This window comes from Tauraco erythrolophus, chromosome 4 (genome assembly GCF_009769465.1).
Source record: "Tauraco erythrolophus isolate bTauEry1 chromosome 4, bTauEry1.pri, whole genome shotgun sequence".
Taxonomy (NCBI): domain Eukaryota; kingdom Metazoa; phylum Chordata; class Aves; order Musophagiformes; family Musophagidae; genus Tauraco; species Tauraco erythrolophus.
In genome coordinates, this window is record NC_141468.1 from 36,058,019 (window position 1) to 36,079,838 (window position 21,820).

The 21,820-nt window shown below is 43.6% G+C and overlaps 1 protein-coding gene and 1 pseudogene across 2 annotated transcripts in view; one reads left to right on the forward strand and one right to left on the reverse strand.

The window, feature by feature from the left end:
- Nucleotides 1-16,852: 16,852 nt before the first annotated feature.
- LOC147528834 (uncharacterized) lies at nt 16,853-19,846 on the reverse strand (annotated as a pseudogene).
- The window catches only part of ARID2 (AT-rich interaction domain 2), a 109,526-nt gene continuing 107,380 nt past the window's right edge, over nt 19,675-21,820 (forward strand). Inside the window, exons 1-3 of one of the 2 annotated variants that reach the window (XM_086610800.1) lie at nt 19,675-20,283; nt 20,444-20,537; nt 21,677-21,774. In XM_086610800.1, the coding sequence (XP_086466926.1) occupies nt 20,192-20,283; nt 20,444-20,537; nt 21,677-21,774 (284 nt within the window). In that variant the 5' untranslated portion in view covers nt 19,675-20,191. The other variant, XM_086610799.1, reaches the window with a different exon arrangement.

Here is a 21,820-nt window from a genome sequence, read left to right on the forward strand (position 1 = left end):
TTCACAGCGCCATGGGCTAGCTTCCTCAGCACCCTTGGATGCATCCCATCTGTTTCCATGAACTTGAATTGGCTCAAGTGCTCAGTCTTTACTATGGCTACAGCTTCACTCCCTCAGACTCTGCTATTAGCCTCAGGACTGAGGGTAAATCTTACCAATAAAAACATCAAAGTAAAGCAAAACAATAAAAGGCAGAAAAGGCATTGAACATCTCATCTTTTTCCATGCCCTTTGTCAGTAGGTCTCCCTGCCACATAGAGTACTTGGCCCACATTTTCTGTAGGTTGCCTTTTTGTTGCTCTTCACATCCCTTGCTGTTTCAATACCAGCTGAGCTTTGGCTTTCCTAATTCCCTCCCTGCAGACTTGGGTAATGTCTCTATATTCCATCTAGGTAGTTCTGGACCCGTTTCTACTTTCTGCATACTTCACTTTTGTATTAGAAGTCAGTCAAGAGTGTCCTGTTTATCCATACAGGTGACCTTGTACCACATTTGCTTATCTTTCTGTGATTTGGAATGGACCAATTCTGTGTTTTGAGGAGGCTATTCTTAAAGATCAACCAGCTGTCCCAGGGGTAGCTAATTGTCTCCCATGGGATTGTGCCCAGCAGATCCTCCAATAAGCTGAAATTTGCTCTTCAGAGGTCAAGGCTGGCAATTTTACTATTTGTTTTGCTCATTTATCTCAGGATTTTTAACTACACAATCTTGGGGTTGCAGCCAAAGCTGCCCTCAACTTCCACATCCCTAGCCAGTTTGTCGATGAGTAATAGGTCCAGCAGGGCATCTGCCCTAGTTGACTCACCAATCACCTGTGTCAGGAAATTGTCATTGGATTTTTTTCACTTAATCCATGCTTCGGGTCCTGGCACATGTCTGGAACCTGGCGCTCCCTAGAATAAGGAGCTGAACTTTTACTGTCTTGACAGCAGAAACCTCACTTGGCCTTCAAGATCTGAATATCCTTATCACCTGCCACAAGGAATCTCAGCAAGAAGGCTCTTTTAACACAGCTATAGCACTGAGGAATACTGTGGCCCTGACACAAAGGGCTGGTAACACATCCTGAGGAGAAATGTGACACGAGCGTGAGGAGGTTAGAAACGTTGCGATGCCAAGGCCTGTTGTGACAGGTGCTACCTTCATCACCTCTAACGAGGCTAGCAGTGGACGAGGAGACCAACGGACATTCTCAGGTTGTTGGTCCTAGCTATGGTGATGAGCAGAGCAGTCCTACCCACGTTGACTGTCATCCACTCACCAGTGTCGAAGGAACACACAGTACTCCAAGACTCAGTGTCAAAGATGAAAAAGGTAGAATGCTTGCAGTAGGCTTTTACCAGGCGAAACAGCACTGGAGATGACTCCCTGTTGCCATATTTCACTTGCCAATGAGCTTCCTTGCTAATCTCATGTGCTCAAAAAGTCTTGATATAGTGAGGGTTAGAGCAGCTTCCTTGAGTGAGGACTTCTTAGGAGAATGGCCTCATATTGACTCAGCAATGAAGGTTTTTGCCAGTTCACAGCTCCTGCCTATTTAACATGGCCACAGACTTCTGAATTTAACGATGTCTTCATAACCTTCTGAGTCTGTAATTCTGCTGTTCAAGCCCCTGATTTCTTCTTGTTCTAAAATTATGATGGATTGAACATTTATCAGAAATATATCACATTCTAAGGCAGATAAGGCTCCTGGTTTGCACAGGAGATGATAGGATCCAGCCTTTATGCGTCATGCTGAGTGAAAAGTAGTTTTTGGAGAAGACTTGTAGAGGCACATACACATCTGGAATGTATAATAAACAAAAAACAACTCACTACTTGTCTGAAATTCACTGTAGCAGGCCACTCCACCTCACCACTGTCCCTAAGAGAAACTTGTGTGGGGCATTCCTGCCTCATATCCTACACAAAAGTCTCTGAGCTTGAGTAATAGGGCCTGCATATGTCCTACAAGGTGAATATAGATGTGGTCTAGCACTTAAAATAGAACTCGGCTTTTCTTCAGTGAAGGCTGTAACTGCCTAGCTAATGTATTTGAAGCAGGAGGATGACAACTCTTCCTCCTGAAGAGGATTCCTCATCATATTTTAAATGAAAGGACATAAACAGTCAGGATAGCATTGTAGGCTATAAATCCCAAGTAAAATAGGCACTGTGGACAGCAGTACCTCTGCTTGAAAAACCTCCAAGGCCTTCTTTTGGACAAGATTTTTTCACTAGACTTAGTGGTCTCACTCACTCCTGAGTTTTGCAGTTTCTGTTCCAGGGCAATTATCCTGTCCCTCTGCACCAGGCAGGTTAGACATCGCACCTAAAATTGCAAATTCTGCTGCTGATTGACTCCTAGACAACTTTTTCAAGCATCACAGCCAAGCTTCAGGAATATTTTGGGCAGGATAGTATGTTTAAAGTTCTTCACCTACGAGCTGGATACTGTGCAGCCCTGATAATTTTTTCATCGGGGCTCAGATTTTCCATTTCCTTCAGAATAGAATTCCCATTCCTTTGGAACCTGGGTAGCTTTTCAAGTGCAGACTGTTCCGTTGGTTCTTGTCAAATATCGTACCATGAATGTAGTACCATGAATGTTAAAGGATACCAAATCTGGGCTTTGTAGCAAGCAGCTGGAATACAGGCTGTGTATGGCCCTCTGCCACTGAAAAACACAGCCAGGTTCATGAGATGGGCCATTTAAAAATTCTCATTTTTCTATTAAAACATATTAACCACTTTAAATCTAGGTGCTATAATTTACTTCAAACTTCATTTCGTGGCTAACCTCACCTGTAAATAAAAAAAAATAAGATTTTCTTTTTTTTTTTTTTCCCTGTGGCAGCACTTAGATTCTCCAATCAGTTTGTTACATTTTATTGGGAATTGTAGGTCCCACAGATAACAAATAAGAGTCTCTCCCAGGAAGCGTTTGCATTCTTAAGCCAAGCTCCTTCAGTTATCTGCATGCACAACTTTATACATGAATAATCCCATAACATTATTGAAGATTTCACAAATATAAAGTTAACACATGTTTTTAGATTATAGGTAAGTTTACCTGAAATGGTAAAACATAATATGTTTGAAAACAGTTTGGTGTCAGTTAAAGAACTGTGTTTAATACAACATCTCCATATTTAATAATTGGCCATTTCTGATTTTTTTCATAGAATCATAGAATGGTTAGGGTTGGAAGGGACCTCAATGATCATCTAGTTCCAACACCCCTGCCATCGGCAGGGAAATCCTCCACTACACCAGGTTGCCCAAAGCCTCATCCAACCTGGCCTTGATTTAACACATTTTTTCTATCATTATAAACAGGTAAAACTTCAAGAAGCTATTTAAAGAAAAGCAAATGTAAAGGATTTTCATCATTGCAAGTGAAATGAAATACTCTAATGGATATCAACTGTGTGTGAGGCATCAATGACTACATTTAAGAGAAAACGATGATGCTGCCCTCCCAGTTCAGCCACAGCAATTCTGAAGCACCTGGCTCCTTTGATTCTACATGAAATGTTGAACCAGGACCTGATTTAGAAGGAAACTGCAGTTAAGTGAAAGAGAAATTCTATCATAACACCAAGTGCTTTATATAGTGTTTCTCAGTTGTGTGAGAAGTAAAACAGCTGGGCTGGAAGAGTATGGACTTTGTGTCTAAAATCTGAAATTTTGCTTTTAAAAAGAGGGATAAATAAGTTATCTTGTTTCTTCATTTCAATTCCCATCTTTCCATATCCTCTGCTCTAGCTCACATAATAAAAATGGATTACTTTTTATAACATCTTATTATGAGAAAAAAGGTTTTACTCTGAAGAACATGAATTTACTTAACTGGCTACTCTGAGCCTGTATCTAAATGGGATGATATTTCTTCGTACTTCACATGCAGAGGCACTTGACTTGTCCTTCTGGAGGCTCCCAAGGCAATTTAAGCAATTCTAGGGTCATAGCTGTAGTGGGACTGTAACACAGCACGAGACGTTGGGTTATTCTGCAGAAGCCAAGCCCCCAGTTGTTGAAGTAAGACAGAGGAGGTGATGAGGCTGATGATGCTGCATAATTCTGGGCTCTGGCCCAATCCTTTTCCATCAGTGGAATGGTGAAACTTCTACTGTAAGCTGTTAGAAGAGCTACCTCTCTCCTTGTTTTTCTAAGTCATACTATAGTTTTGGTATGATTGGCATGGGAAAGGCAAGAGTTTCTAATTGAAAATCAACAGTTAAAAGTCTGTACTTACTTTTCAGCCGCTTTACTGTTTATAACATAGAATCATAGAATGGTTTGGGTTGGAAGTGACCTCAAAGATCATCTAGTTCCAACCCCCCTGCCATGGGCAGGGACACCCTCCACTACACCAGGTTGCTTAGCGCCTCATCCAACCTGGCCTTGAACACTTCCAGAGATGGACTGGGCAGCCACAAGTTCCAGTGCCTCATAACCCTCAATGTAAAAAATTCCTTCCTTATATCTAATCTAAATCTTTCCTCTTTCAGGTTAAAGCCATTGCCCTTTGTCTTATCACCATATACCCTTGTAAAAAGTCCCTCTCCAGCTTTCTTGTAGGCCCCCTTCAGGCACTGGAAGATTATTAATTTCTGAAATAATAATAATAATAGAAGAAATTAATTTGAGATAAATTCCAATTTCATTCTTCCCTCCATACTTACGGGGGAGTCATGAATCTCCAGATTGATGTGCTGTAGCTCTAGTGCCAAAGTGTTGCAGAGAGGAGGTAGAGGAAGTGGAAACTAGAAAGAAGGCTAAAATGGGCAAGATTCACCAGAAATTAAAACCAACGGGTCTACAGGAGGGCAGTTTGGAGATTCAAGGGCAGACAAGGCAGTGCTTCAGCATTCCATTTTAATGTTGACTGAAAACATGAATCTTACCAAAATCAAGCCTCTAGCATGTGTCTTATGTCTCTCTCATCTATATGAAGACATGCAGGAAGCACAGCCATTCCAGTGATGTCCTGTATTTGCACTACTTTAGATGTGGAATTTATTTCATATATGCATTTATCTTAAAATTTGACCACAAAAAAATAAAGGGCAAAAAAATCATATAGGTATAGAAAATCTAAACATAGATGTGCCATGGTCCAAAAGGTTCTATATTAGATTCTTTATGAGTGAAGGAGAGATACTTATTTCCAAATCTCAGCCTTGAAAATATCCAGCAAACTTGCCTCTTTATGGATATTTAGGCTCAACTTCCCTCCATCTCCAAGGCCTGTGGGCTCTGAATTTTGGGTCTTTGGATGCAGTGCAACTTTTTGGGGTACACAGGCTCAAATTAAGCAACAGAAGGAAAACATGACAAGGTTGATATCAGCCAAAATGCTTTTTCTAACTAATTTCTGTATCGTCTGTGTCCATCCCACACGGACTTGCTGCATGTAAAATGAAAGTTAGTTTTCTATTTCTGTTTTCTTGTAAATACCACAAGATGACAGTTGTACCCCACCTGCCCTGCAAAAGAAATAAAGAGCACAGTTAACTATTCAGCCAGGTGCACCCTTTTCAAAATGCCTGTGGCAACTGGGCTAAGCAAACTAGTGGAAACATTTATCGGAAAACCCACCACCTCATCATCCTTTTAAACAGCAACAAGGAACCGGTAGCAGCACCTAATTGCCTTGACTTCAGGTTTCTCTGACTTCCCCACTAGTGTGAGCAAGAGGGACAGTGCTTTGTCCTGCTGTTGGTATCTGAATGGTGTGGATGCTGGAGCCTTCGCAGGTGGAATAGAGGAAGAGGGAGCCCTGCCTTTCCCTGATGCTTATTTCCACCTTCTCTTGCACTGACACTGTCCTTCACACAGTGAATCTCCTTAGGCAACAAGTTCCTTTAAAAAGTAACTTTTTTTGTCCTGCAAATTTTCATCTGAATTAACCTTTACATAGGTTGCAGAACAGCTGTGTGAATGCTACAGCCAAGAGCAAGGAAGAAGAGGATGAAGGTGGATGGTATGCTAGTGTTTGGAAGCAGCACCAGTTTAAGCTATATTAAACTAATCGTGGAACAGCTTGCTGTTACCTAAACACTAGCACTGGTTCCAGAACTTTACCTCAGTTTGACTACTTAGTGCATGACTGTAAAAAGCCACTCCGCTTCAGGATGAAGCTCTTACTGCTGTCCAAAAACTAGCAAGTCAGACTGCTACCAATTCATAGAATCATAGAATAGCTAGGGTTGGAAGGGACATCAAAGATCACCTAGTTCCAACCCCCCTGCCATGGGCAGGGAAACCCTCCACTACACCAGGTTGCTTAGCGCCTCATCCAACCTGGCCTTGAACACTTCCAGGGATGGGGCACCCACAGCTTCTCTGGGCAACCTGTTCCAGTGTCTCACCATCCTCTGAGTGAAAAATTTCTTCCTTATATCTAATCTAAATCTCCCCTCTTTCAGTTTAAAGCCATTGCCCCTTGTCCTATCACTACATGCCCTTGTAAAAAGTCCCTCCCTAGCTTTCCTGTAGGCCCCTTTAAGTACTGGAAGGCTGCAATAAGATCACCCCAAAGCCTTCTCTTCTCCAGGCTGAACAGCCCCAACTCTTCTCAGCCTGTCTTCATAGCAGAGGTGCTCCAGCCCTCGGATCATCTTTGTGGCCCTCCTCTGGACCCGCTCCAGCAGCTCCATGTCCTTCTTGTGTTGGGAACCTCAGAGCTGAATGCAGTATTCCAGGTGGGGTCTCACGAGAGCAGAGTAGAGGGGCAGAATCACCTCCCTCGACCTGCTGGCCACGCTTCTTTGGAAGCAACCCAGGATACAGTTGGCTTTCTGGGCTGCTAGTGCACATTGCCGGCTCATGTTGAGCTTCTACTATGGGAGTAGTAGTAGCAGAATTCCCTTCTATTCATGGGCTACTAGCTCGGTAAGTCAACTACAGTATTTGGTTAGTGATATCATCACGTAAATTATTTAGCTGCAGGGGATTTGCCCCAAATCCCAGTTGTTCGTAGAACGAGACAACACAAGACTCACCTTGGTCAAGCGGAGATACGGATACTGTGCATGCACATGTTCATGACACAGAGGTGACCTCATGAAACAAGCACCTCCCAAGTTATATTATATTCCATATTCTCAGGAGATTTGAGCTTTCACATCACAACTTGTACAATAAAAGAGCTAGGAGTTGCCTGTTACACTTTTTCCCCCACCCTAAAGGTTTAAGGGGCTCTTAAAGTGCATGGAATATTTTGTCCCCAATTAATTTTATGGATTGGGGTAAGCAGAATCTTAAGTTAATACATAATTTGGCACACAATTCAAGAGCTACTTCCTGTAGTAGCTAGTTTGTGGTAATGACATGTCATTTCTGTATACTGTGTAAATCACTGGCTCTGTTTTTATACTTCGATAAAATCTGTTTGCATAGCTCCTACTTCTCCTTTCATTACAATTAGGCAGGCAGAAATTCAAACAACAAAACTTTATTGTTCATGTCTAAGTTAAATAACCACTGCAAAGTATAAAACGTTTTTAAAACAACGTAACAACGTGCAAACCCCTGCTAATTTGTACTGAAACTGCAGTGTACTTTAAGAAGTGACCGATGTGCAAAGGAAGAAGCCAAGTATCAGCTGCTTGCAATTCTCCCATCTCCTCTCCAGACACCCTTATTTCTTCTCAAAGTGGTGCATCATGGAATGTCAGGAAGAATGCTTAGGACAGCTAAATTCTGAGATCAAACACTATAAATGTATCTATATCCAAGCAGTAACTTGTATCTTATATTCAGACAAGAGATGGTATTTTCATATTAACAATCCATTTTCTTCCCCACCTCTACAAAAATGCTGAAAAGCCCTTTTTTAGCGATCAAGATGCATATGAAGTATTTTAAAATAGCAAACCCTTACTAAAAATTAATTGGCAACACTGCTGCAGAATACAAACTCAACTGGTGAGTTTCTTGCAAGTATCTTTACCTACTGTCTTTGAGCAGTGAATTGGCAGCAGCTTTGTCCAATTAATTTTGACATGAGCGAAGCACAATAAAGAGAACTATTTATCAGTACTTAAGTCCTGACTACTTTTACCATCCACAAGATGTTACACAGAATACCAGGACTCTGGTTTTGAGAGATGATCCAGCATTTTCTGGGGAACACCACTCAACTGCTGGACTCCAGTTCCAACAGACTTCCAGGTCTTTTAGGCATTTGAGTTCAGGTCCAGCAAGAAGCTACAGAAGCTGTGACTTGAAGAGCTCTTGGTCTCTTACTGATACGTGGAGGGCACCAGCACAAGGAATGGCGTGCTCAGCGAGGCTGGTACAGTGCTGCATGTGATAGTTTAAGCTCAAAATGTGCCACCCTAGATAGCTGGCCTGCAGTGCTCTCTCCTCCTGCCACACCCAGGCATGTGCACCTGCCTATTTAGTACTCCTTGCCAAATGCTACACTGCCCATCACTTGGTTTGCGTTTACAGAGCTGGGGTTTTAATATTTATCACTACCTCCTATTTAGTATCAGCAAGCTTTACTAAGGCAATAACAAATTAACCCCAGTATGTTTGGTGATTGTTGGCTTTACTTTTGCTAATTTTTACATTTGTTCCTAACATCTGGTGAGTCATACTCTGCTGTGGCACTGGACAAAGGAGAAACTTAAGAGAAACTCCTTCGTAAGGCAGGACAACCCTTTTTCAAGACACCTGGAGAGCTGTGGTCTTGGAAGCGTGCATGACAGCTTTTTAGAAGGCGAGTGACTGCACAGCATAACATTTGTGGTAGGGTTTTATCATCTACCAAGGCAGGGGAAGATCTGTTTGACTACCTAAAAGGCCATCTAAAATCCTGCCAATTTTTCTTTCAAAAACTTGCAACCATCACATCCCCTCACTTTCCATGAGAAGACATGAAAGAATACTGAAGCTGTTTCAATGATTTTTTTTAAAAGTGCCCGTTTCTCTCCAGCTGGCACTGAATCATTTGCAGGCGTACAGAAGAAGTCAGCTTCACTGACTTCCATACTCAAGAACTGCAACTTGCCATTGCAACCAGCAAGGACAAACCAAACCCAAGTTTTCCTTTCTGCATCTCTCCCGGGACCATAATAGCACCAAAAAGTCACTTTTGGTGACTCTTCACTATAACAAATGTTCAGTATAATATCCAATTAACTAGTGGAATATTTAATGAAGAAGTTTTTTATAGAACAATATTGCTAACTTTAAGACATTACACTCTCAATTGTACAGTAACCATACTTATGAAGATAATATAAAAGGAACTGGAAACTCTTCCTTCTCCTTCAACCACAAGGGTTTGGTTTTGTTTTGGAGTTTTTTTGTGGGTTTCTTCCCCACCTCTTATTAGAGGCATGTGACCATGGAATAGCCCTCTGTGTTCTAATTATATCACTACAAGACACGTCCAAACATTTTGCGAGGATGGGATGGGGACAGGGTAAGGACAAATACAGCAAACAGCTGCGTAAAGCTCTTCTATCATTCTCACACGCAATTGAAGTCGGTAGTACCACAATAAGGACAAACAAACTCTTAACATTATGCTCACTAGCCATTCATCAGGCAGCCCTTTCTTAAAAATTAAATGAATAAACAACAACAACAAAAAGAAATAGCAGGCAGTACTTACTAGGCTAAGCCTTTGTTAGCAACGAAGCCACCAGAAGCCCTTGAGTGGAGATTAGCAAACTAAGTAACCCTTTGGGAATTCTCCCAGGACATCCAGCTAGTTGACAAGACTGCTCCAGTCTCGGACTGAGATCCGGCAACAACAGTTAGGACCGAGTGCCGTGACCACAGCTCTGCCCAGCAAAGGGATACAGTTCAGATAACTGCCGAAGCTCCAGTTAGCGCACTTAACACAACACGATTGCTTCAGCTACTCAGAGCCCTAAGCCCATTTGAGGAAGTCAGTGCCAAAACCACCGCTGTAAGGAATATTCTTCCTACTTGGATTACAAATACAGGACTTGCTACCCTCCTTTCATACACTGATTCCATATTGGGCAGTAATTAGCATTATGTTGGAATGAGTTGAGCACATCACTGAATAGCTGACTTCCTGTATTTGAGCAGATATTTTGCAATCGCAGTGCATATAGTGACTAAAAATGCAAATAGAACCAAATAGCTACTAGGATATGTTTTCAGGATTGAATTTCGATAGGACTTCAGGTTTCAAGACACCTTATAAGAAGAAGCAACTGAAGATACACTGTTTTTTCTTAACTTAAAAACTACTTGGGATGGTTTTCCAGGCCAGATATGTGCCTCAAGCCGATGTTTTCAAAAGAAATTTTCAACTAGAATCTAATGATGAAACTGGGGGAGAAAAAAACACCCATTTTTACTCAAGTACAGAAAAAGCTCTCTTAATGTACTTGAAAAGGCCTTTACTTTGAAGAGAGAATATGAAATTTAGTGGGAGAGTAGACTTTGAATCAGGGATATGCCTTTCGGGTAGTTTTCCTATTGAACATCATGATAAAGCAATAAGCTTTTGAATTTCAAGCTGTACATGCACAGCAAAAATTTTTTTAAAAAAATAAAAAAATATTAAGAGCTAGAAGCCGAGTTTTCTGAAAATCTTGTGGCATCAGCAATGCCACAGGTTGGTCCTAGCAGTTACTCCTACCCGAGGCAGCAGTGGGGACTGCAGTTCAGGCTGGGGCTCCGCCGTGCTCTGTGCTCCCTCTCCTGGCACTCAGGCCAGCGCAGAGGGATAGCAGCAGGCCTCGGGGGAGGGCAGGGATGGGTGATGTTGGGAAGCTACACCAATGCATCCTGTTGGGCATACCCCATTTCTATTTCTGGCTTTATTAGGGACTTACACAGAGCAGCAAGTTTCTTGCATCAAACTGCTGGTCTCTAACAAAACGTTTCCCATTTTTTGAGTTCCAAATTTGAGCCTCTGGACAGTAAACGTAGAAAGGCTTCTTGACTGCAGCTTCTGAGCACTGTAAACACTTCAAAGAACAAAGCATCACAATACTCTGGCACTAGGAAAGCCCTAATAAGGCAGATAGGACCAGAGCACATACACACAAGTTCAGGAAAAAGCCTGTGTCTGAATTTACCGTGGCTCTGAAGTTAGGGCTAGCACTCCTGCTGCTGAACTACCTCTACTCTCAGATAATCTGTAAATTACATCCATTGAAACTGTGCTTTGGTTAAATGAAGAACATCCCCAAATCAGCAGCCATTCTTGTACTGAATTCCTCTGTGCCTTAGCTTTCTCAGCGTTATATTGATGATAACGCTACTAGCTCAAAATTTTGGGAAATCACTAGTACAAGCATTCAGATACTCTTAACGATTACTCTAGAAAAGCCTGTGAGAAAATGAAAAAAAAAAAAAACCCACAAAAATTGTATTCAGATAAACATCTAAACATCATGCAGATACAGAGGCATGACCTCTCTCTTTCGTAATTCAGTGAGCAGTATCCATCTCAAACTGAAGGATCATGCATTAAAAAAAAGTGATCGGACAATTAAGGACTATCATAATACGCATGTATGATGTCACACTGATGGGAAACTCTTAAGTAATGAGCATTGAATTTTTCAACCTTCATTTTTGTATGTTTATATGTTAATGTTTATGTAATTATACATAATTTTGATGTTCAGTTGCAGACAGAAACTACTAGACTTTAAATAAAAGTCAAGAACTCTTTGGCAGATAAAAAAAAGAAATTGAATGTCTATATATTTTCTTCTGGAAGTAAGTAAATCGACCCTGATAGGAACTTGGCTGCAGCTAGTTACCCAAACTTTAAAAAACATCTTTGAAAGCTTAATTAACATACCTTGGCAAAAGGAGAAGATTCCTTAGCACAATAAAACAACATGGGGAGACTTGCACTATCAAATACGTACTATAATTTCTGTATAGTACTGCAAACATGACACAAACACCTGGATGAAGGACACACAACTCTATTTTCATAAGTGCTAAGGACAACTAATTCCAAAGGAACGTCATGGGGGCTCTGTAATAGCTTAGCAACCTCTCAAAGAAAAAACGAGGACATTATTTCATTTTCGTAAAGGACAGTGAAGAATGAGCCCAGACTTATTAAAATGGAGGTAACAGATCAAACACAATATTCTAAGGGTTTCATTCACAGACAGGCTTACTTTATTTTTATTGTCTTATAAATCTAGACAAATAGCATTAAAAAAAAAAATCAATTTTGACTTTGTAAAGTAACACTAAAGTAACTTGGTGAAGGATGAAACAACACAGGAAGAAGTTTCATTCTGAGAGAAAGCTCAGGGCACTGCTGTTTACTCTGGGGAATTCACTACAGGCAGTCCCTGGTGCAGCACGTGACTCAAGTCACTGGAAGTCTGTGTTCAAGAAACTGAAATAAAATACTTACAACGATAAAGAAAGCCTTAAGATTACAAATCAAGTGCGAATAGCTGCAGTACTAAATATTCCTGAATCAGCAAGAGACGGAAACAAACTATATGGTAACTGCATCTAAGCAGACATATATCTGAAGTAGAAGCCACCAATGACACGGCTGAAAGCCCCCTAGAGAGGGGTTTGCCGCACCCAAAATTACCAGATTTTCCTTACTCCCTTGCTTGAGCCCACATTTTCTTTCACCTCCCTTTTTCCTTCTTCATCAGGACTGCAAGAATTCTTTCAGCTTCTGCACTCTTGTCCAACACATGCAAGGGAGTCTCAGAGAGGGAAGGGACCTTTCCCCAGCCTGCAGCTTCCCCACTCCGCACACAAACTCGATAAGGAAAAGGCTGGGCAGACTAGTTTGCGTAACATGTTTTAACACTGCTACCCCAAATACCCACAGACTCTACTTTTGCCTCTTGGTAAGGGCTGAGGGGACCATGCTCGCTCTTCTCTAAACAGCATTAGACACACCTCAGCTCAAAACCAGACACTGCCCCAGCTCTGTGCATCAGTAGCTCTTAAGCACAGAGATCCTGGTAGCTCTGGAAGCCTCAAGGTCAAGAATCGATGGAAGATACAGGAGCATATATATGCTCTATTTCATCTACTTTTTCCTAAGCAACAAGATTCTGTGGAAAGCAGATCTTACGTTAAGGTTCAAAACTCCGAAACGGTAGCAGCTCAGTTTAACAAACATTTTTATAATATCTGGAGATTAATAGTCATAGATTCCCCTAAAAGCTTTAAATGCTGTCATGTTACTGCAAGCAATAGGAACTGATACTTGACTACATTTGGTAGCCCTTACATGTAAACAACCTCAAAAACTGTTTCTCACTTGTTTTTTTCCAGTTTTGTTAGACACTACTGCAGTTAAAACAGTTTAAGTTCAACGTTTTAAGTGCAGTTTTCAAGTCAGGTTGTCCCACCAGCATCTGACCAATGCAGTAAGTTTGAGATTTTTTTTTTTTTTTTTCCCAAGTCTGAAAATAGAGATACTTCCTTTTCTCTGGGCAACAGAACAGCACCAATGCAATGCTGCTCATTTATCAGCAGTCTATAAGACCAAATCCATATTAAGTAGATCACCAATAGACAGATTGAGAATCATAATTAAGTAACAACAAATTTTCTCCTTCAAAAATGCATCTCTGGGTATTCATGCGTTTTCAATGCTTTAAAGTATTTGATTCACTTGGGCAATTTCAGTAGATTAGTTAGTTTAAACGTTATTTAACCAGTATTTCTTTCATTTACTACTTAAGTTGTCAGAAAAGTTTTTGCAGCATTATATTGAAACGCATAAATCGTTACATGTATTGTCTGTCCACACATTCACAGTTGCACAAACTACTTCCTTTTTTGTTTCTGCCTATATAAAAGTTAAATAAGGCAATCGCTTACTCAGAGAAATTTCTACATATTTTTAGCTATCGTTGACTGCCATTTGAATTGGGAAAAATATAAAGATGAGACAGTGCTACGTGACAAGCAAATATTGCTGGCAGTGAGAACTCTCCTACTAGTAGCATTTCACCACTTAGACTTCAAAAAAACCACTATGAAGTTATTAGCTTTGGTTTTGCTTAAAGTTAACTAGACCTTCCCCACCCGATCATTCTTAATCTGCAAAAACCCTTAAAGTTTGAGCCATATTTAACCTGATCATTTCCGTATTTCTGAACACAGTTCCTTTTTAACATTCAGAAGAACTCTAACAGTTTTGCATCTCAATCAAACTTTCACACATCCAACCAGAAACATGAATCACACTAGTGCTATTTCAGGGAACATGAACAGCTATAGTGGCAATGGAAGCGTGCCATCCACCAGATCACACAAACACAGAGGTAATCACAAAGCAATGCTTGAAACAGGTAATTTACTAAGTGCAAATATGTCTTTTTCAAAAAATTTGCACTGGTTTCCTGTCAGGACATTTGTGACTTCTGTGCTGCAGACCAATGCTTGTTTGAACCTCAAAACATTTTCTGCCATTGAGGTCCTAATCTGCATTACAGGTAGGATAACTTAAGAAACGCAGCGATTATTTTTCACCTGTAATATGAATTTGACAGTCTTTCTAAACTTACTGTTGAAGTATTGCCAACCGCAAGTGCTCAGAACACATAAGTCAGGACCTACAAAAGAATTACAATTTCAAAAGCACTGCAGTTTTGAAATCAAGTGGGAGTGCATTTACATATTTATTTTTACTTCTCCTTCAGTTGCATTTAGGGTTTTCCTGCTTCATGTTTCATACTTCATTGCATAACTGAAAAATCCTCAACTTTGAAGTGTTTTTAATTTAGAGTTTAGGTGATCATAGAATTCATTGATTCCAAGAGGCGGACCTTTGTGAACAACAGCAAGTATTAGAAAACTACAGTAATTACAGATAGCACTTTAAAAAGTGTATAATCAATCTGCTTGAGTATTTACAACAGTGTTTATGTAGCCCATTTTTCCTTCTGTTACTTCCTGAGTAGTCATACCATAAAAATAAGTTGAAATGAGGAAGGTGCAAAATACATTAGGAGATTTAGGAGGGAAGTGTCATAAGTCATTTAAATAAACAACTTGAGAAATTGGTTCTTTTCAATTTGAAAGCATTTATTTATTTATTTAAAAAAGATTCTCTAAACCAAGCCTGCCAGGGTAGTTAAGTTCAACTAACTGTAGTGGCAATTACATACAAGTGCGCGGAAATAGCCCGTAATATTGTACATCCGGTTTCCTACCTTTGCCGTACTGTTTAGCACTTCATTTCATGCATTAAGACCTTTAATTTATGATTTCATACTGTACCATTGAAGACTTACAGCCTGTACAAAGTGCAGCATCTTTAAAGAAAGCTAGTGCACTAAAATGTAATAAAGAATTTTAAAATATTGTTCAGTAAGAAGGGGCAGGACTAATACCTTGCTGAGTAAACGCTCCTTGTTGAAGCGTACGCTTGTCACAGCAAGCTGTGCAAACAGTGAAGTCTTTAGCCTAACAAACGCAGCTAACTCCAACACTTCAATATTTCTTATTAAAAATGGTTGAGATGAATGTCACTAAAATTTACCACTGGCTTTCTGACCCTTTCTCCTCTACCAGATGCTCATGCTGCAATTCTAGTATTTATTTTCAGATTGCACCTATATTACATCCTGCCTGCAGTCTTAAGAGTGAATTTACTCTCTTCTCCAGCCCATCTAATAGGCTGCATTTTCTAAAAACACATATATACACAGGAACATACACACAAACAAATAAAATACACTAACTTCAGTTTCTAAACATTAAACAATAAACTGTAAATCCTAAGTGGCATTTGGCTAGCGATACTAGTTACTCTAATCAAAATGTAATGTTGCTACAATTCAAGACCAGCACAAGCAGAAATGAAAATGGAAATGAGCAAGAATATTTCACCCACCAGAAAGCAAATGCACAGTCAGTGGCACACTGACAAGAGCAATTGTGGCCTGCTCTCTGGAAAGCAGCAGTTCGGCAGATAGGTAATAAGCACAAAATTTAATACTAAAGATTCAAGAAAAAAGTTGGAAACTGCAATATAGGATACAGCCATTAGAAGATTCACTTAGCACAGTTATACTTTAAAAAAAAAGCAAGAATACACACACACACACACACAAAACCACCACAAAAACACCCAACCACTACTGAATAATGACAATTCAGTTACTGGATCTGCACTGTCTGTCTGCAAGAACGCTCATTCCACACATAGCGTTTACAAACCAAAATTCATTGTCTATGATAGCTTTTATAAGCAGTTTACAATAGTACAGGTTTTATTTTAAAATGTAAATAAATTCAAATTGCATCAACAGGTACTATACAGAAATCAATAAATGGATTATTTTTTCTAAATAGCAAGATTTTTTCCCCTTTCCCCCTACATTTAATCTTTGTCTCTTTAAAACACAACAAGAGATATTTCATAATTCTTAAAGATCAACGCAATTTGGGTACATTTAAAAATTATCACTTCCACCAGAAATAGGTCATCACCTTTATTTAATACCATTAAAACGCATGCATGTTAAGACAGATAAATTAGGAAGAAAAAAAAAAGGTCTTAATTCACAAGCCCTTTCTCCACCTCCAAAAAAAGGGGAGCCCCCGTCAATACAAAAACAACAAAACCGGTGGTGTAATACCAGTATCAGCTTCACACCCTTATCACAGGGGATCTCCAACTATTTCAGCTCCAAGCTGAAGAACCAAGCCATACGAACCGAGACATCGCTAATGTAAAACAGTAATTATTACCAAGCTGGCATCACAAGATCAGAGTCCAATACAGACATTTTGTACCTTGGTGCTGGATAGTGTTACTTGAAGCATCAGCCTAATAGCCGGTTTATTCATAAGGCACGCACTAAAATGAAACAAACAGTAATTAAGTGCTGACAGTGACCTAGTTAGCTACTTAAGGAGCTAGATCGTCCTGTCATTCATTACAGGTTCGCCGGAATCCGACAGGAAGGGTCCCGTCCGCCCGGGAGAGCGGGGAGCAGCGCCTCTCGCCCGGGCAGCCCCGGGCTCCGGCGCCCGCCGCGGCCCCGCGCCGCCGGCCGCTCCCGCCGCCTCCCCGCCTCCGGAGCCCTCGGATCTCTGCGAGCTGGGACGGGGAGAGCGGCGGAGCCGGCGCGGGCAGCGCTAAGGCCGCCTGCCTTCGCCTTCCCCTCCCCCGCGCCGCAGCTCCGGCAGCTCCGCACTGGGATAACGCAGCCTCTGACTTGCTCGCTGCTCGCGTCCCCCTTCACCTCCCTCTTCTCCCTCCCCCAACGCGCACACTTGATAGAAAGTCTCCTCTCGGCGGCGGGAGGGCGGTGAAATCCTTCGCTCTCCTCCCTCCGCTCTCTGTAACGCGAACGAGCCGCCGCCTTCTGTTCCTCAGCCTTGGCCAAGTCGGCGTTTTGTTGACAGGCTCTGCCGGGCACAAAATGGGGCTGCCGCTTCCATGGGCGCCGCCATTTTGTGAGGAGCCGCCGCGCTAGCTGTAGCCGCAGCCTCAGTAGCGGCGGCAACAGCAGCCCGGGCGCGCCGGAGCGGCGGCCGGGGTCTGTGTAATGGTTGAATAAAGTGACCCCCCTCTGGGGAATCCCCAGCTGACAGTTACGTAAGGGACCGTGCGCAATTGCTGTGCTTAGCATGGAAACCCACCTAGCCCTGCTACGCAATTTGCCTAGCCTCCCCGCTGCCTACCCGCTCCCCTTCCACCGAGCACCCGGGCGAGGAAAGTGACTCACCTCTGCCGACCGCCCCTCGCGGAGGGGAGACCCCCTGCTTTTAAGGAATTTTAAGGCATGATTAAAAACCACCGCCCTCTCGTGAAGGAAGGCTTAGCAGTCCGTGTCTGAAAGAGCGATTCAGCCCCTCAATCGCTGGTTTTATACCTCTCGTTCATATTAACCTGGCTTTGGGAGTCCTGTGTGTACTGTTACTTAAACAGCAGGAACTCGGAGTGTCACAGACGGGCTGCAGACTAGGACCTGCTGCAGGTCTAATTTTTTTTTTTTTTTTTTTTTTTGAGAGGGGGGCTCTTAATGCTGCACTGAATAGACACTATGCATTTCTTACACTGAAATTCACGCACCACCACTCCATCCACACAGAGAGGGAGACTTTCAACACGGAGTATTAATTTGAAACGGGGGGATTTCTTCTCCCCCCCGCCCCCCCGAAGTGTGAGCCCAGGGCAAACCTTACTGAGCATCTTACAATATCTCTGTCTCTATGGCTATATTCAAGCTGAAAAAGCACTCAAGTCAAAAGGGGAAAAAAAAATCTTACTTGAAAAAAATGCTTTATTTCCTGAAGTAAGTTAGTACACGAAGTAGAAAGGAATTATAGTTTTCCTTCTTTAAGTGCTCACTTGGGGCCATAATGTGCCATTGATTTTAAAACACAGCTCCTTACTGACTTTAATGAGGAGTTCTGCTTAAAGAAAACTAAAGGCCCGATCTAGCCTTGGATTTCAATGTATTGGTTGTGAGGGGCAAACGTTCCTCCAGAGACTCTTAAACTGGAGCAAGCGCTCACCTGCTGTTCACTTTGCTTGCCAGGGAAGGACAAATGCCCACCTGGGTAGCCACTTGCTTTACCTGAGAAGCAAACGTTCGAGCGAAGGCGAAGTTCACCCCATGGGCCCTTTCTCGCTGTTTACCCCAGGCGGTGCCGGGCTCTGGTGTGGTTGGCACGCAGGTCTTCTCCTGCGCTCTCCTGTGTGGAAAACACGGCAGGAGACAAGTGTTTACAAACACTGCACACACCATAGGCAGGGGGGAAAACGGCCTGGAGTGCCACTGCTGGCTACTGCTCGTCCAGGGTGTGGGCCAAGACCTTCCACCTTCATTAGTTTTGTGCTGTACGTTCCATTAATCAATACAGAGCAACGTATAGGCAGTTCAGGTTTAGTGCATCAGTCCTAAAGCACTTTGATTACAGGCCGTGGTATCTCCAAGGAAAAGAAGAAAAAAAAAATATTTATGGAGTGAGCCAGAGCTCAGGGCCCTGCTGGCAAACCCCTCCAGGGCACCCCCGCTTGGGAAAGCGCTCAGCATTCTCCTTTGGGGAGTTTTATACACCTCACGTCTCGAAACGAGGGGTTCCTGCTGCCCCCCGCCCCCGCCGTGCCATCCGGGGCGACTTCCTGCCCTTGGAAACAGCGCAGGCCGGGGGACTCGGAAAGTTTTTCAAAAGTCTAAATCCACCAGTGCCCCCTTCCGTTGTTGTTTTCTCTCCCCTTGAACTCAGGGCGTTGGGTTTAATCCAATTAAAAAATTCGGCCCCGCTTTCCAAATCCACCTTTCCTGCCCTTCCCCCCCCCGCCCCCCCTCCCCCGCCGTCAGCCGGAGGAGAGAGGCCGTTCGGTGCGAGCCCGGCCAGGGAGGGCCCTTTCCCCGGCCCCGAGCCCCGGAACAACCGGTAGTAGCCGTTTTTTTTCCTCCCCTCTTCTCCTTCTCCCTCGCCTCTTTCCGCCCGGCTTTGTGTGAAGTTTGCGGCACATTGCAGATGAGCCCTTAGCGGCGAGAGGAGCCTATTGTTCCCCGCCAGGAACTGCTTGCTGGGGCTGTGCTGGCTTTTGCCTTCGGAGCTGCCTCCTGCAGTACCGCGGCCGGCCTCCGGGGCCCGCTGTGTTGCGCTCTCGTCCAGGCAGAAGCACGGCGGCCTCAGATCTTTTTGTCTGAGAGAGAAGAGAAGTGAATCCCGCTGCCGCCGCCACCGCCGCCGCCGCCGCTGCCGTAGCTGTACAGTGTGTGTGTGTGAGAGAGGGAGCGAGGGAGCGAGCGAGGGAGAGGGCGATCGCATGGAGCCGCGGCTGTAACACACACACACTGTCAATACCTCACTCCGGCTCCCCCCCCACCCCACCACAACAGTAACCCAATTCATTGTGTGATCCAGCAGCACCATGTTGAGTCTCATGTGCAGGCTGGATCGGTTGGGTTTGTGGTGCTGAGAGAGGCAGCAGCAGCAGCGGGAGGAGGAATTACTGAGAGGTGCCCCTCTCCCTCCCTGCCTCTTTGCCTGTGTGTTGTGTGGAGACAGGACTCGCAATTACCACACTCTCTGGGCTCCCTTATTCCTTTTAAACTTTTTTTTAAACAAGCCCCTCTCCATGGCTGATCCCCGGCCGAGCACGGGCACCTGGGTCTCTTAAAGACAAGGAGGAGCCGGGGATTGTTGTTGTTGTCGGCCGTTTTTTTTTTTTTTTTAAATTGGATTTTTTTTTTTACGAGAACCTTTTTTAATACAAAAATGGCAAATTCGACGGGTAAAAACCACGCAGACCAGCGGAGAAAGGGACTCGCTTTCCTGGACGAGCTGCGGCAGTTTCACCACAGCAGAGGGTGAGGAAAATGGGGAGATGGAACGGGAGGGGGGGAGGCTTTTAAACCGACCAGATCCAACTTCCAGCCCCTTCCCTGAAGGACACGGCAGCCCCAGCGAGGGGAGAAAAGGGGGCAGAGCTGACAAGTTGTGGTGTTTTGTGTGTATCTCCTTTGGCAGGTCTCCTTTTAAGAAGATCCCCGTGGTGGGTGGGAAGGAGCTGGATCTTCACGCTCTCTACACCAGAGTCACCACTTTAGGCGGATTTGGGAAGGTGAGTGGAAGTTTTAATTTGGGTTTCCCTCCCACTAACCTCTTCCCAAAAGTCTCCTCTGACCCCCGGGGGCGGCGGGGGGAGCCGGGGTGGCCGGGAACCGTCCTATTTAAAGCCGGTTAGAGAAGGTGGGGGGTGGAAGAAGGAAGCGAGCAGACAGGCAGGTTGGTGGCTTGGCCTTGTCGGCGGAGCGATGAAGGGGGATCCGGGGGTACGGCGCACACCCCTCCCGTGCCTCCCCCGCCTCCGCCGGAGCCCCTCGCCCCTGCCCCCCTTCCCCGGGAGAAGGCGAGGAGGGAGCAGAGAGCTCCGGTCGGCGAGAGGCAGTTTCTTTCGGTTGTGGTGGCAGCTCTGTGTGTGTGTCTCTCTCTCTCACAGAGGGAGAGACAGAGAGGAGAGAGTCTGAGTGCAGTTTTAGTGCAACTCAAAATTAGCGGGCATGTTTAACATCGATAATCGGCACGGAGCATGGGCTAGGAAACGATCCTCGCAGCCGGGGGGGGCCGGGCGCTGGCCTCCGAGCCCTTCCCGGAGAAAAATAACAAAAGGGGCACCCAAGACGGTGTGTAATCAAATAGCCATCTTTAGGCTTCAAGGCTGGGGACAGAAATGTAGGCCTCAAAAGAAAGGCCTCTCTGTGTCTGTGGATCTGTCTTGGGGGGACCCCCCGGGACGGCTCCCCCGCGCCCCGGAGGCCAGGGGGCGCCCCCGCCAAGACTTTCCCTGCATTATTTTAAACTTCTTTGGGTTTTTAACGGACCGCGGTAGGATTTAAAAGGGGGCGACAGAGGGACTCCCGATTGGTTATTGTCCAGGCAGTAAAAACAAAAACAAACAAACCCCAAAACAATACAAACCTTCCCGGCCGCCTCCCCCCTCCCCCCCGAAAAAAAACAACGTATATATTAAAAAATAAATAAGTAAAATAACCGGTGAGAAGCGGGATTATTCCCGAAGGGGAAATGCCAGCGACTGTCAGCAAAATATATAATCCTAAATCCCATATATATTCGTGTTTATTTCTTTTTATATATTTATCTATTTGCTTCATGGCAGCTTGTGTTTTTTTGTGATGTTCGCTGTCAACGACATGTTTATGTGTACTTTGTGTATCTCGGCCTGTGTGTTGTTTTTGACAGGTATCAGAGAAGAATCAGTGGGGAGAAATTGTAGAGGAGTTTAACTTTCCCAGAAGTTGTTCTAACGCTGCCTTCGCTTTAAAACAGTATTACTTGCGGTGAGTGCTATCAAGCTGTTGCAGTAGTATTTTTTGAGTGTGGGAT